General features: G+C 38.0%; 1 protein-coding gene across 7 annotated transcripts in view; it reads right to left on the bottom strand.

Annotated features, from left to right (window-relative positions):
* Positions 1 to 15,141, bottom strand: part of Tk (Tachykinin) — a 95,969-nt gene continuing 80,828 nt past the window's right edge. For 5 of the 7 annotated variants that reach the window (XM_067778395.1, XM_067778394.1, XM_067778398.1 and 2 more), the window contains exons 2-6: positions 10,859 to 11,034; positions 10,346 to 10,479; positions 5,773 to 6,388; positions 4,468 to 4,705; positions 1 to 879 (exon numbers count right to left, since the gene is read on the bottom strand). In XM_067778395.1, coding sequence (XP_067634496.1) covers positions 842 to 879; positions 4,468 to 4,705; positions 5,773 to 6,388; positions 10,346 to 10,479; positions 10,859 to 10,996 — 1,164 coding nt within the window. In that variant the 5' untranslated portion in view covers positions 10,997 to 11,034 and the 3' untranslated portion in view covers positions 1 to 841. The remainder of the gene's footprint in view (positions 880 to 4,467; positions 4,706 to 5,772; positions 6,389 to 10,345; positions 10,480 to 10,858; positions 11,035 to 15,141) is intronic. The other 2 variants (XM_067778393.1, XM_067778392.1) reach the window with 2 other exon arrangements.

Here is a 15,141-nt window from a genome sequence, read left to right as displayed (position 1 = left end):
TAAAACTTTCATGAATGAATAAATTGATGTTTCGAGTGTTTTATTTTAACAATTAAAATATTTACGCATACGTTCTTAATAATAAAACAAATAAATAAATACACACACTGCCATTTATTATGAAGATAATAAAATTTATGTATTTTTCTTTTCATATTTAGGGCACTATTTTATATTTTTTATTATTCAAAATATTTTGGGCTCACTAATATGTAGACTATGAATTATTAAATTAATTTGCATTACATGCGATTTTTGATAAATAGTTTTTCTTTCAATTAATTAAATTTTTTATACAAATTTACTACATACATAAGTTCCATTTGCTGACGCTTTCTGTTATTTGTTGTTTATTTTAATTTCTTATTTTATTTAAGTATATGCCTATTAAAATCTAGTCTTCTGTTAGTATGGAAGCAATTTTTCATGAATAATAAAAATAATAATAAAATATGTATGTATGTGTGCGTGTACTATATGAAGGGTTTGCAATTGTACAATTCCAGCCCACGATTGTTCAAAGCAAATACCCTTTGATAGCAGTTGAATGAGTTTATGAAGATTTTTGGTGACAAACTAAATCAAAATTAGTATTTGAGAAAAAAACTAAATTTTTATTCAATAATTTCATATTTTTATTTTAAGTGTTTACTATTACTCTTAAAACTTCTCAGATTGTTTTGTGTATTCGTATGTATGTATGTATTGTGTATATTGCTTTGTACACAGATTTAAATGGTGGCGCTGAAAGGAACTTTTATTTTTATACTCATTTACATACATGACAACTTAAGCCAAACAAATAAGATTAGTTTCACGAATATTCAAATGTAGACCTCCTTTATTTTAAATTGTTGATGTTGCGCGAGTCCTCGAGTGCTGAATGTTGAAGAAAAAATATATCAAAAAAAAATATTTGATCATAATAATGTTAAAGTTAAAGCCACAAGTAAGCTATACATATTCATGTATGTATGTATGTATGCACATTATACTGCTGGTTGTTTTTCAGTTATTTTAGGTAAAAAATCTCGGGATTGCGGAAAAGAGCCTTAAAACTTGCATACGCTTTCATTTTGGTATTGCCAAAGTGGTGTAAGAAGTTAGAGAAATAAGATATTCGAAATTAATTACTCCCGTTTTGTGCTGACAAGTCCAGCTTGAAGTATTGTTTCGTGAGTTACAATGCAAGAAACTAGATTTTCCAATGAAAAACTGAGCTTAACTAGGGCGGAGACACGTCTTGTGTTACTTCAAATACCAAAATCAAATTTTAGCGAATTCGCATTATTGATCGCTAATCTAGAACGATGTAAGGTTTGACCGGCTGATAACGCTGCCAGCGCTATAGCTCAGAAATGCTTGAGCCGAAAAAAATATTCAGGCTAAACTTGGAGAAATGTATGATGTTCAAGTTCATAGTGGGCGTATAACGCGATACAGCCCAAAGATGTGAGACTTTTGCGAAAAACTAAGTTTTGCGACCTTTGCACAGAATGAAAATTGCTGGTAAAGTCAAGGAACCAATTAAACCGTTATTTCTGTAAATTTTTATCCATGAGAAATATCTGTTGAATCATCGTCGCATAAATTATTTATTCTAAATTGAGTGTTTCACCTGTTTAATCGCTGTTCGCTTATGCTTGAAACACAATGCCGAGCGACGACGATATACGCCGCGTCGGGCGATAACATTTTTCAAATTACGCCCAGACATTTCGTCTACTTAAAACACAATGCCGGGCGAAATTGACGCTGTTTATTCAGAGTGGACATTATTTAGAAATAAAGACGAAAACAATTAAAACTTTTTTAAATTCTCTGCATTAGCACTTAACTGCTAAAACACGCCCAACATTTTGGGAAAATTTTGAAATTAACAAAACAAAACAAAAATGTTAAGAAATTAAATTAAAAATTATATGTAAAAAAAAAATTGTTTTTGGATATTATGTTTTCTTTTTTTATACTTAAAAAATTGCACAGCAGCAACCCTTGGGTTGTTTGTCGTCATCTCCCGGCGGCGACGATAGAAATAAATCTATCGTCGCAAAATGACGTCGCGGAAATTTCGCTCTTCGCGTTCATTGTGTTCACTTCATGTAATTATGGGGGTTCTATTTATGACAAGCCGATGTTCCTCGCGTTTATTTCGCGGCGTCAAGGCATTGTGTTTCAAGCTTTACTTAAATCATTTGCTCAGTAGTCTTTTTCAAACATTTTTTTAGACGACTGGTACATTGCATTATTTACTTATTTTAAAATGCTCGCTTAACTGGCTGCTCACATTTAAACTATTAACTAGATTTTATAAATGAATAATAATATGTAGCCTGATTTTCAGTAGACACATTTAAAAGAAAAGCTGATTTGAAACGCAAGTGGGCAATTCATGGCACTTCAATTTAATAACCGCGAGCAAAAAACAAACTTTCTCTTACATTCTCTGGCCATTCGGGACAGCCGTTCTCCCTTTCAGCTATTATTTGACAGGTAGATATGGCAATGGTTGAATGGAAAGACTTTTCACTTGTATATTTGTATGAATTCACAATGGTTTCAACAGTCAAATCAACAAAAAAAAAAACATCAAATGTAAGCCCCAGCTTTCTTAAAAAAATACAAAATTTGCGCGGCAACTCCGCTCACACATTTTTTTCCTACTTGAAAAAACTGTTTCTAAATATGATGTTGCTTTTTCCAGGCTCTGAACCCAAGATTTTCGGTGTGGTAAGCTATCACGCTACCATCACACCACAGTGGGCATCTATCTCTACTTTTCTAACTAACAATTATTAATGTCCCCCTAAGAATACGAATGAACACTGTTAAAATAACAGATTTCAGTCAATATTAGAATAACAGTGAAGACTGTTGATAGAACAGCATTTCCATCGCGAGCGCAAGTTTCTCGTTAAAATTAGCTGATGCATTTGCATAATACTAACAGTTGTTCGCTGTTGAAATTATAAAAAAAATCAGTTATTTTAGGAGCAAGATTGATTGGTAATAAGTAATTAATACAGAATACTTTTAACTTGAGACCAACACTTTTTCTTCTGCTGAAATAACTAAATTTGTTTTCTTGACAAAAAATTCGGTTGAATTAAGCATAACGCGATCAATTTTACTGCATACTATAATTACTTACTGCATTATTTAATTTAGGAACAACAAACCTGATTTGTTAATTTTACTAGCTTTATTTCTTTCTGTATAATCTCTTTCTTTCTGCTAATTCGTAATTTATTCTTACGTTTAATGTTACCTCTACAATGCCAAGATAATGGCGTTATGCGCTCGATGTTCAATCTTAATATAACTGGACTATGAGCTATAATCAAATTGAATGTTTAGACCTAAGTTGCTCTTAGAAGGAAAATCGTCATAGCAGAAGAACCATCTGTTTCAAAAAGCACGATTTTTAATATTGCGGGAGAGGATATTGTATGACCTTTAAAGAAAAACTCTTTGATGTGGCCAATCTACTGAAAATTGTGAGGAAACTAGTAATATCTAAATAACAGATTGTATAATATAAAAGGGCTGCTGAGCGGAACATTACCGTACCTCTGTTGCACGCTGCCGTTTCGAAAACGATCCAATGCAGCAAACTCCTGAGAAACGTCCGATATGAAATTTTGTTTAAAGAAAGAAAGTTCAAAAACGTTTAAAAAAATTCCTTACCCCAGTTTTTTTTCAATTATTTGTTTTATAGAGTCAACCGATTTTGAGTTGAGATAGGTCATTCTTTAGTTAAAACTTGTGATAGAGCCTTTTCCGGATAGCAGACGACGTTAAATATCCCCGTCAGCATAATACATATGAAAACCTGGAAATCATTTAATGCAGCACCCTAATGTGTAGGTGATAGTAAGAAAGTAAGCAATAGAATACAAGACACTAGCTACCAACAAAAAACCGTATGTACGTCACTCAAGTAAATCCATGAAAAAGGTTAAGCGCCACTCAAACAACGACGGACTCTAGCTCACTCAAGTCATGTTTCAAGTGTCAAGTTTTCATTGCTGTGACACCACACTATGCCGTTAAGCAAGTCTCCAAAAGCTTCTGCTTACATTCTACTACTTCTACAAGCCATACCTTCATACAAGCGTACCTTCTTCCCATTAATAATTTGTGTATAAAAAATCATTGCTTTAAATGCAGGCTTCAGCTTACAATTACATCAACTATGTAAGCACATATATGTAGCTTTCGCCTTTTTGTTGTTGCTGTCTCGAACATTTTTACAAGCAGGGCAGAGTATTTGGTCATTATATGCATAAATCCGGAAGACGTTTGTTTCATTTTATTTGTACTTTAAGTGCACTTTACAATGCCACACTGTTACTGCACAGTACATACATATGTATGTATATATGTATAGAACATAGACAGTACTCTTATGTAATCATACAGTAAGGAAGGGACTGATTTTTACTGGCATACATGTCGTATACGTACCTAATTCATATGACGCATGATCCGTTTCCGCCGGCATAACAAGCGCTCGTTTTCCGCGCATGCTGAGTTGCGACATTACGGGAAAATTGTTGTTCTTGTTATTGTATCTATGATATGTCTCATCGTTGAAAGTATTGCTGTTGTTGTCGCATTCGGAATTAGCCTTCTTTCCACGGACCGCCACAAATTTATTACTAAAATCGACAAAACGCTGAGCCTTGCTGCGCCGATTTGGTGACTGGGTGAAAATATCAAAAATTTTGAAATGTAGAAACTAAATTTATTGAATTAGATATTTTTAAAAAATGTGCAAAACAATTAAATTTTAATGTGAAATAATAACAAGCATAAGTTTTTTAAAATAAATATTATAAACTTTTTTTTTTTTTGAATTAAAACATAAAGTAAGTTTGTGTCATTCGTAATTCATCTACTCGATCTCCAATTACGAGTCGAATTACGAACGAGGTAGATTTCCATACAAAACTTTGAGAGGAAACCATCTCACTCAAATGTAATTCCGTCAATCCTTTCTGATTTCAATAGGTTCTGTATGTAGAATGACTACCAGGGGCCCTCCTCAAAGAATAAAGCAAACCTGGTGGGTTGTATATTACAAGAAAAACACAATTTTCCTCATATAATATGACACAGAAAGTGGTCGATCAAGAGGTCAAAATTTATTTGGCATCCGATACGACCTATATGATGGCAGTTGTTCACTTTCAGATACAAAGGTGGATTAAGGCCCTGCTAGGAACAATACAGTCTACACAAACGGCCAACAAATGGAAAAGGAACTGGTGCTAGGCAAAATATCTGCAAGTTAATCAGTCATCCCTCGTGGTTTGCTGGTAGGGTGATCCGCCTAGCATACCGAAGATCCTGGCTTTTTGTCAGGGGCAAATCTACATCAAAAATTTAGAAACACGTTTTTTCAATTACAACCAAGCTTTTCTATGTGGGGTCGCAAATCGGCACTGTATCACTGCCATGAAAAACTTCTCACTAAAAACTCATACCCCTTGCAGATGCCGTTCGAAATTGGCGTAAAACATGTGGGATCGACATTGCAGCCCAATTTGTAGGAAAAATTAATAGGAGCACTACGCAAATGTGTGCTCGTTTCATAAAAGAGGGGAAAATGTTTTAATGCTGGCCAACCATACCGAAGTTGCTTGGGAAGTCCTCCAAGTGTAATGCTGCCATGAAACCTTACCCAAAAAAAAAAAATCATTTCTGCTTTACTTCCTTGGACGTTTATCATGTTCACATATCATTATTAATCGTCTTTAATAAACTTACCTCTACCGGCGATCGCTTAAACGCCTGATGATCAGCCTCCTTTTTACCTCGTACACCCATAAAACCGTTCACTGGCCCGCGTTTCTCTTCCAACATCGGCTTGGGCCATGTACCATCATCTCCATTATACAAGTAATCTATAATTCCGGCAGCCGGTCGTTTACCACGCATTCCCGTAAAACCAGTTGGTGCTCGCTTGTTGACATCATTTTGTGCTAAGGACTGCTGTTGACTCACCAAATAATTTAAGAAATCCTCTTGTAAGACCTCTCGCAATTTATCTTCTTCCAGTCGTTGCAAGAGCGCATCAATACGTTGAAGATCGCTGCTGGTGAATTTTTTACCTCTAACACCATAAAATGTGCTAGTCGCCTTTTTAAAACGTGATCCTAAGCCAAATAAGCGATTGTATGCAATGTTTAAGTCATCATGATTTGCCATTTGTTGTCGTTGCATTGGATCAATAGTCCAATCGGCGACACTGTCACTACCGTACAGTGATTCCATGTTCTCTTTGTTATTATTGTTATCGGTAAATTCATATTCCTTTTTACCACGCATGCCAGTAAATCCGTTTGGTGTACGCTTCACAATGTTTAACGCACGTAAAGGATTACTGGGATGGAAAAACAGAAGAGAGATATATAATTATTTCATGAGCTGTGTAATATACAATAACATAACCCCCTGTACTTCCTTTTCTTCACTTAAGCCTGAACCCCCCTGTACTTCTTTTTCTATAACATAGCCAACAACCACTATGGTAAATAAGCACACGCTACCAACGACTGATGGCAAACCAATGGTGTGTTTCGTCAACAAGATCATCACATATGTGGTGTATTAATTTCACAAGCAGTTTGCGGCACCACCCGTATAAAAACAGCGAATTTGCATTTTGCAATTCAGTCCTCGCAGGTGAGCCAGCGGAAGTGGTTGTCTTTTTAAAGACAAAATTGCCACTGCGGCTAGCCAGCTGAGTGGAAGGGGGCGCTGTCATGGCGCAGGTCACCCTCCACCAGGGCTGGACGACGCGAGTGGTGTCTTCGGAATATCATTCCCTCCGCCGCGCACCCTGGTGTTGAGAGGTTCGCCGCCTCAATGACCAAATATCTCCTCCCCCGCAGTTCGGACTGAGCGGAAGGGGGCGCTGTCATGGCGCGGGTCAACCTTCACCTGGGCTGGATGACGCGAGTGGTGTCTTCGGATTATCCTTCCCTCCGTCGCCCACCTCGGTGTTGAGCGGCCAGCTGCCATAATGACAAAATAACCCCCCACCCCTCAGCTCTGGTTTTAGTAGGCTGGCCGGAGCGGAGGGAAAACTCCCTCTAGTTAGCTGGGGAGAAGAGGGTGCGGCCGTGGCGCGAGTCACCCCCTGCTGCACCAAGACGTCGCGAGTGGTGTCTTCGGACTACCCTTCCCTCCATCGTCCTGGTCTGGTAAGGAATGACTCGCCGCCCGAACGACCGCACGACCCCCTCTCCGCAGCTCTCGTTTCGGCCGTGAGCCGATGCGTGCGCACAAGGGGCTACCGCTGTGCCGTTAAGGTGCACTTCCCCTCCGCCCACGGTGTTTCGGCTGGTACAACCCCACCCCCCCTTACCCACCTTCTACTAGTATGCAAGTAGGGTGGCGGGGGTGTCCAGCGGTGAAACCAGCACTAACCCGAGTCCTCGCAGTCTCTTCCCCAGGTTACCGACGCCGCCTACTATCGATTCTGCCGAAGACTGGCGATCAATCCGATACCGTCAACCGACCCCGCCCGGAACGAGCCGCCGCTGTCCAGGTGAACCCCATCGCCAGCCTACTTCCTCTCTTACCTCGGCCCTGGTACGCGCTCCGTAGCCCACCGCCGCTGCCGTCGCATCGTCGCCCCTCTGGTGCCGCCGCTGCTTCCATCCCGCCGGTACTACGCCGACCGTTGGCCGTCCGCCATACTACCGCCGTGCCGATCCCGCCTTGCTGGTACCGCTGCTGCAACACCAACCACTAGCCGTTCGCGATCCTACCGCCGTTAAGCCGCTGCATCCGTCCCGCCGCTGCCACGACGACCGTTGGCCGTCCGCCATCCTACCGCCGTTATGCCGCTGCTCCTATCCTGCCGCTGCTTCCATACCGCCGTACCAATCCGCCCGTTACCCGACCGTTCAACCATCCTGCCGAACCTCCTCTGCTCCAACGACCGTTAGCCGCCGCTCCGCCCCCTCACCATCTTGAGGCGGAAAGCTGCTGCCCGCCTAATACCTCCAGCCGTGTGTGCGTGTGTTCGTAACACATAAATATTGTGTTTTTATTCAGTAGGGGTTTGTGGGACCTCTACTCGACTCTGGATTGAGCTTTACCCCAACCTTAGACAAAACCCACATTATAGCTGGCAGGGTGCGCGTTTTCGGTATACTAATATATATGGCTTGATTTCTATCAATGAGTAATCTGGAGTGCTAGGAAGTCGGCGCAAAACTTCTTTCAGCTAGCTGCCGGAACCCTATAATACTAAAAAAGTCAAATTTTTAACATATCTACAACCGAGCTTGGAAGTGACATGTGAGAACTGTTACAGCATTACCAAAACGGATCTTGAGCTTTATGGGAGATGATAAAGCACGCCTAATACCAGTCTGGAAGCTGCTCTGCTCATTAAGGTCAAATATCTTGGAATAATAAATAAAGTTGAGCAAAGGGCTTTAGTTTTGGAATTAGATGAGCCCGTGAAAGAACACACACTTTAGTACAGACTGCATTGCTGCACATACATCCGGTTGAAATTTCAGAAGAGATAATCGAGGCTTTGTTTAGGAATTGATATATCATATAGTATTGGTGTTACGAGTTTAAAAGTGGTGCCGCCTAAGATGCTGAGAATGTATAACCTCGGTACCACGACTTGCAATATCACGATTATTTATTACGCTGTCTTTCAGGAATTTAAGCTGTCTGATTATTGTATCGTCATCTTTCAGGTAGAGGCGCCAATTAGTTGATGGTACGAATTTAATAATTTTCTTTGATCATGTGTATAAGAAAAAATTTAGGATCACTGCACATCAGGCCTATCGTCATAGACACGTATAAGACGATACATATGAAATCTTTACGCTTCGGTTCCTATGTTTATTTGAATAAAAAGCTGAACACGAGTGGTCTGCCACACAAAATCAATAAAACATGAAATCTCCAAGTCTCAAAGCCGACCTTTTCTTTAGGTGGGGAATATATAGGTATATATATTATTTTGTACTTAAGGCCGGTTTTTCAGTAATTAGTTAAGCTAAACAAAGTTTGGTTAAACTCTAGTCAAATTTTAACTCCAGTTAAAATACAGAGCAGTTTTTAAGTCACAGCTTCAGGTCGCTTTTGGGGTAGGCTTTTGTGTACGGCTTGGTTTTTTATTATCAAAATATAGATACGGCGGCCACCGTGGTGTGATGGTAGCGTGCTCCGCCTATCACACCGTATGCCCTGGGTTCAACTCCCGGGCAAAGCAACATCAAAATTTTAGAAATAAGATTTTTCAATTAGAATACAATTTTTCTAAGCGGGGTCGCCCCTCGGCAGTGTCTGGCAAGCGCTCCGATTGTATTTCTGCCATGAAAAGCTCTCAGTGAAAACTCATCTGCCTTGCAGATGCCGTTCGGAGTCGGCATAAAACATGTAGGTCCCGTCCGGCCAATTTGTAGGGAAAAATCAAGAGGAGCACGACGCAAATTGGAAGAGAAGCTCGGCCTTAGATCTCTTCGGAGGTTATCGCGCCTTACATTTATTTATTTTTTTTTTATAGATACGGCAACAGCTGGCTTTTGCTTACATATTCGACGCAGTTGCTGAGAGAAAAACGATGTTTTCAAATAAGTAAAGACTATAAATTAACCTATATATGTCTAAATAACCTAATTAATATCTCGTCATTACTTAATATACAAATTCTGTAACTTTTTAAAGTGTTCAATTTTGTTATTTTGCAATCAAAACAAGCAAGAACGCAAAAAGCTGATAGGTTAAATAGAGTTTAAGCCTGCCAGATCAGCCGTCTAAGCTCAGTTTCCGTTAAAATTAATTGAACAAGTGTATAATAAGTTTAAGCGTAGTTAAGTGACAGACTAAGTTGAACTTGTATGGAAAAAGTACAAAGTAAACTGCAGAAAATTCGGGGCATATCTTGGGGGGTAGACGAATCGTCATTGCATGACATATCTCGTACGCGTCTATGACGATGCGCTTCATATGCTGTGAGCCTAAGTTTTTTTCCAATCAGTTAGAAAAAGTTTCCATGATCTGAACTCAAATTAAATACTCATTTTAGTCCCTTCAGTATTATCAATTCCATATCTTAAGAAGATATTCTATGTTGAAAAACGTGATCAAAATTAACTATTGTGTGTCTAAAACCAGCTACTATTATCTCTATTGTCCACAAATTAGTGTATTGATTTAGGTTGTCCCACGCAGCGTTTGTTCTTGTTGATATGTATTTAAACAAATTTACATCCAATATTGTTCGCAAAACACACACAGATTAATATAAGTATTGTACTAGTTTGTAGGCTTCTTAAGATTTTGCTCAGTTTATTCTTACCCAATTTTTAATGGTATGCCGTGCTTATCTGTACCACCACCCACATTGTCGTTTTCATCTTTGCAGTCGTCTGGTAGGATAGTTGTGCCTACGTCCACAGTTGAGGCGTGCCGCTTAATCCATTCCTTTATGACCTTTTAATAGTTTGAGTGGATGAAATTTACATTAATAGTATAAAAGTCAGTACACAAAAAAGTTAGTGAAATTTTAAATATTTTCAAATTAAAAAGTTTTATTCTTTCATTTGAAGACAGCTATGACGATTATCTTTGCCGTTTGAAGTATTATATATCTCTGAGCATAATCTCACCAGCCGGTCATAAAACCTCCAAATATGAAAATTTTGATTTAAAACTGTTAACTATAAAACGTGCAAAATGATCTCATACAACGCAATTTGCCAAGGCCTGGTAAAACAATTTTTTTGGGTTTTTGACTTTCTTACCTAGTTCTAATTACTAAGAACTTTCATCTTGTTCACTACTTTTCTTGTCTTTTTCGTGATCAACTTACCGTTGGGTAATTATGCTCATCATGTGTGGGTGACTCGCTTCCGGTGCCATTTACAGATGCTACCTCAGTCAAAAGCAAAAACAAAAGCAGCAGCTTACAACAGCGTACAGTGGTATATTTCAGTATTTGCGCTGCCATTTGAATATGAATTGCTAGAGGAATATATGCGCAAATGGCTGCAAAAGAAAAGATAAATGTTTCAGGTTAATCCGAAGATAGTAAAATGAGTTAAAGAAAAAATTTAATACAGCCTGTGACGAAAAACACACCTATGTACTATGAAAAATGCCTCTCTGACACCGAGTGCATCTACGCCGCCTACTGATCCACTCCAGGTCAATGGGCTTAGTATATTCAACAGATGAAAACAAGTTTACAGTCAGGCTAGTGTCGGACCGTATTAAATTCATATCGTGCAAAAGAGATGCGTATGATGAATGTTTTACTTTCTCGTCAGCATCGATAAAACTTTCAAAACCTTCGAAGAGTCTTCTTATCGTTACAAGATGAAGTAGGGGTAGTCGTGAACAGCAAGGCAAATGAGAGTATAAAAGCAGCATTTCAAGACACTACAAGTGATGTACGCGAATACATTAAATTGTGAAGGTCTATTGCCGTAGTAGTGCAAGCGCACTTTGTCAACAGAACATTTGTGTTTATTTATTCGACAATTTTTTTTGATAATTTATAAAATTCGCAACAATATTATGCAGATCCAGTATTCGAGAAGAAAGATCTGAGAATAGTTTAAAGACCCCTACGCATTGGTGACGGCAGGTACCAATAAATATTTAATAATGAGCTGTACGAGCTTTTCGCAGACATTGTCCAAAGCTGTTACTCTGAGCATGCTATGCGAATGAAAGAAAATGCTCCGACTCATAAGGCTTTCATATCGGCACCCCAGTGGTAGATTACTTGGGGTACTGTGAGATACCGTCGGGACTGTTTGCGGGAGCGTTTTTGGGGGCAGTTCTTGACAGCTTTTAGATATATCTGGCATTTTTTGGAGGGTATGGGATAGTTTAGAGATTTTCACACCCTGTAGTTGGATACGGCCATGTTTGGGCACCGGCGAACCAGATTAGCTTCAGTCTATTACGTGAGATTTTGTGTGGAAGGCGAACCTTCCTACTGGCAGTTGCTCAATTTTAACAGTCATTAGAGAAACTGGATCTACAAGTAGCATACGCTATTAAAGAATCAGACAAAACAACCTAGTGGCTACTAAAAAAGTTAACCACTTAAGCAAATTTTGTGTGTATATGTTTGCGACATTAAGTTTGCTGAGTGAACAAATTTATTATTATGGCCTTAATCTTTATTAATTTGAAATCAATGAACTTTTGATTTATTTCAGAGCAGTGCTAGCAAACATTTTTGAAATAAATTACTGACCGATTCTCATACGCGAGTAACTTAAAATCTGCTAAATAAGTTCTATTCATTTTAATGTTGGAGGCAAAGATTAACTACCAAGGTTGCAAAATAATATAAGGTAGAAAAGGTATAATAGAATCTTTGCAATAGGAATCATATATTTACTTAATATAAAAGTGATCTAAGCGTAGTTATTAAAAAATTTTCCACTGAAACGTGTGCGAGCTTACTCCCAAATATTGCAACGAATTTTGGAGAGTTCCTGATAATTATGCACCTTCTGCTACCGTTCGAATCGCTGTACTGTAGAATAAATAACTCCAATATTTGGTTTTGTAAAATTGTCTTTATTTAGACTACTTTGGGGGTAGTACTTCACAATTGAGGGGATGTGTGGAATAACGGTGTAACTCAAGAATCAACCTTTTGAGAAAAGTGAAAAAAACTTAACAATGCAGGTAAAAATAAATTTATAATAATCCTACTTGGTAGGATTTTAGATAGTATGATTCTTTGATAAGAAAAAGTAACAAATTTTATATGTACATAATTTTATTAGAAAATGGATGATTTTTTTTTTTTGAGTTATACCGTTATTCCATAGATCGAATATCAAATATTTTGATTGAGATACTTTATTAAACAAAATAGTAGATACATTAATAACCATTGTTAAATACATTACTTACTTACTTAATTAGCGCTTAACCCTCTAAACGGTTATGGCCGTGTTAAATACATTATATTCTATTATTTAGATGTGCTTATAACTATTTGTTATTTCCGTTTGTTATACTCAGCTGAGCAGAGCTCACAGAGTTTATTAACTCTGTTCGCATAACGGTAATCCGTAACGGCATAAACTAATCGAGATATATATAGACTTCTATATATCAAAATGATCTGGGCGGATAAAGAAATTCATTTAGCCATGTCCGTCCATCCGTCCGTCTGCCGTAAACACGATATCTTGAGTAAATTTTGAGGTATCTTGATACAATTTGGTACGTAGGTTCCTGGGTACCCATCTCAGATCGCTATTTAAAATGAACGAAATCGGAAAATAACCACGCCCACTTTTTCGATATCGAAAATTTCGAAAAACCAAAAATGTGCGATAATTCATTACCAAAGACGGCTGAAGCGATGAAACTTGGTAGGTGGGTTGACCTTATAACACAGAATAGAAAATTAGTAAAATTTTGGACAATAGGCCTGGCACCGCTCACTTTTAAAAGAAGGTAATTTTAAAGTTTTGCAAGCTGTAATTTGGCAGTCGTTGAAGATATCATGATGAAATTTGGCAGGAATATTACCCCTATTACTATATGTGTGCAAAGGAAAACTTAGCAAAATCGGATTACGAACACGCCAACTTTAAAAAAATTTTTTTTTTTAAGTCAAATTTTAACAAAAAATTGAATATCTTTACAGTATATATCTAAATTATGTCAACACTCAACTCAAGTAATGATATGGTGCAACAAAATACAAAACTAAAATAAAATTTCAATTTTTCATTTAATTCGTCTAGAATACTTTTAATGCCATAAATCGAACAAAAATTTACCAATCCTTTTGAAATTTGGTAGGGGCATAGATTTGATGACGTTAACTGTTTTCTGTGAAAATGGGCGAAATCGGTTGAAGCCACGCCCAGATTTTATACACAGTCGTCCGACTGTCCTTCCGCTCGGCCGTTAACACGATAACTTGAGCAAAAATCAATATATCTTTACTAGTACGTGTACTAATCTGAACTCACTTTGTATTGGTATAAAAAATGGCCGAAATCCGACTATGATCACGCCCACTTTTTCAATATCGAAAATTACGAAAAATGAAAAAAATGCCATAATTCTGTACCAAATATGAAAAAAGAGATGAAACACTGTAATTGGATTGGTTTATTGACGCATAATATAACTTAAGAAAAAACTTTGTAAAATGGGTGTGACACATTCCATAGTAAGTAGAATAAAATGAATAAGTTCTGCAGGGCGAAACCAAAAGCCCTTGGAATCTTGGCAGGAATACTGTTCGTGGTATTATATATATAAATAAATTAGCGGTACCCGACAGATGATGTTCTGGGTCACCCTGGTGCACATTTTGGTCGATATCTCGAAAACGCCTTCACATATACAATTAAGAGCCACTCCCTTTTAACCCCTCATTAATATCTTTAATTTGATACCCATATCGTGCAAACACATTCTAGAGTCACCCCTGGTCCACCTTTATGGCGATATCTCGATAAGGCGTCCACCTATAGAACTAGGGCCCACTCCCTTTAAAAATACTCATTAACACCTTTCATTTGATACCCCTATCGTACAAACAAATTCTAGAGTCTCCCCTGGTCCACCTTTATGGCGATATCTCGAAAAGGCTTCCACCTATAGAACTAAGGCCCACCCCCTTTTAAAATACTCATTAACACCTTTCATTTGATTCCCATATCGTACAAACACATTCTAGAGTCACCCCTGGTCCACCTTTATGGCGATATCTCGAAAAGGCGTCAACCTTTTGAACTAAGGCCCACTACCTTTAAAAATACTCATTAACACCTTTCATTTGATTCCCATATCGTACAAGCACATTCTAGAGCCACCCCTGGTCCACCTTCATGGCGATATTCCGAAATGGCGTCCACCTATAGAACTATGGCCCACTCCCTTTTAAAATACTCTTTAATACCTTCCATTTATTACCCATCTCATACAAACACATTCCAGGGTTTCCCTAGCTTCATTTTCCTACATGGTGATTTTCCCTTATTTTGTCCCCAAAGCTCTCAGCTGAGTATGTAATATTCGGTTACACCCGAACTTAGCCTTCCTTACTTGTTTTTTACTACTTTTATCATTTTTAAATTTTTTCTATTTTTAACAATGGAG

Source organism: Eurosta solidaginis, chromosome 1 (genome assembly GCF_040869045.1).
Source record: "Eurosta solidaginis isolate ZX-2024a chromosome 1, ASM4086904v1, whole genome shotgun sequence".
Lineage (NCBI taxonomy): Eukaryota > Metazoa > Arthropoda > Insecta > Diptera > Tephritidae > Eurosta > Eurosta solidaginis.
The sequence above is the reverse complement of the archived record's forward strand: the minus strand, read 5'-3'. Positions and strand labels throughout refer to the sequence as shown.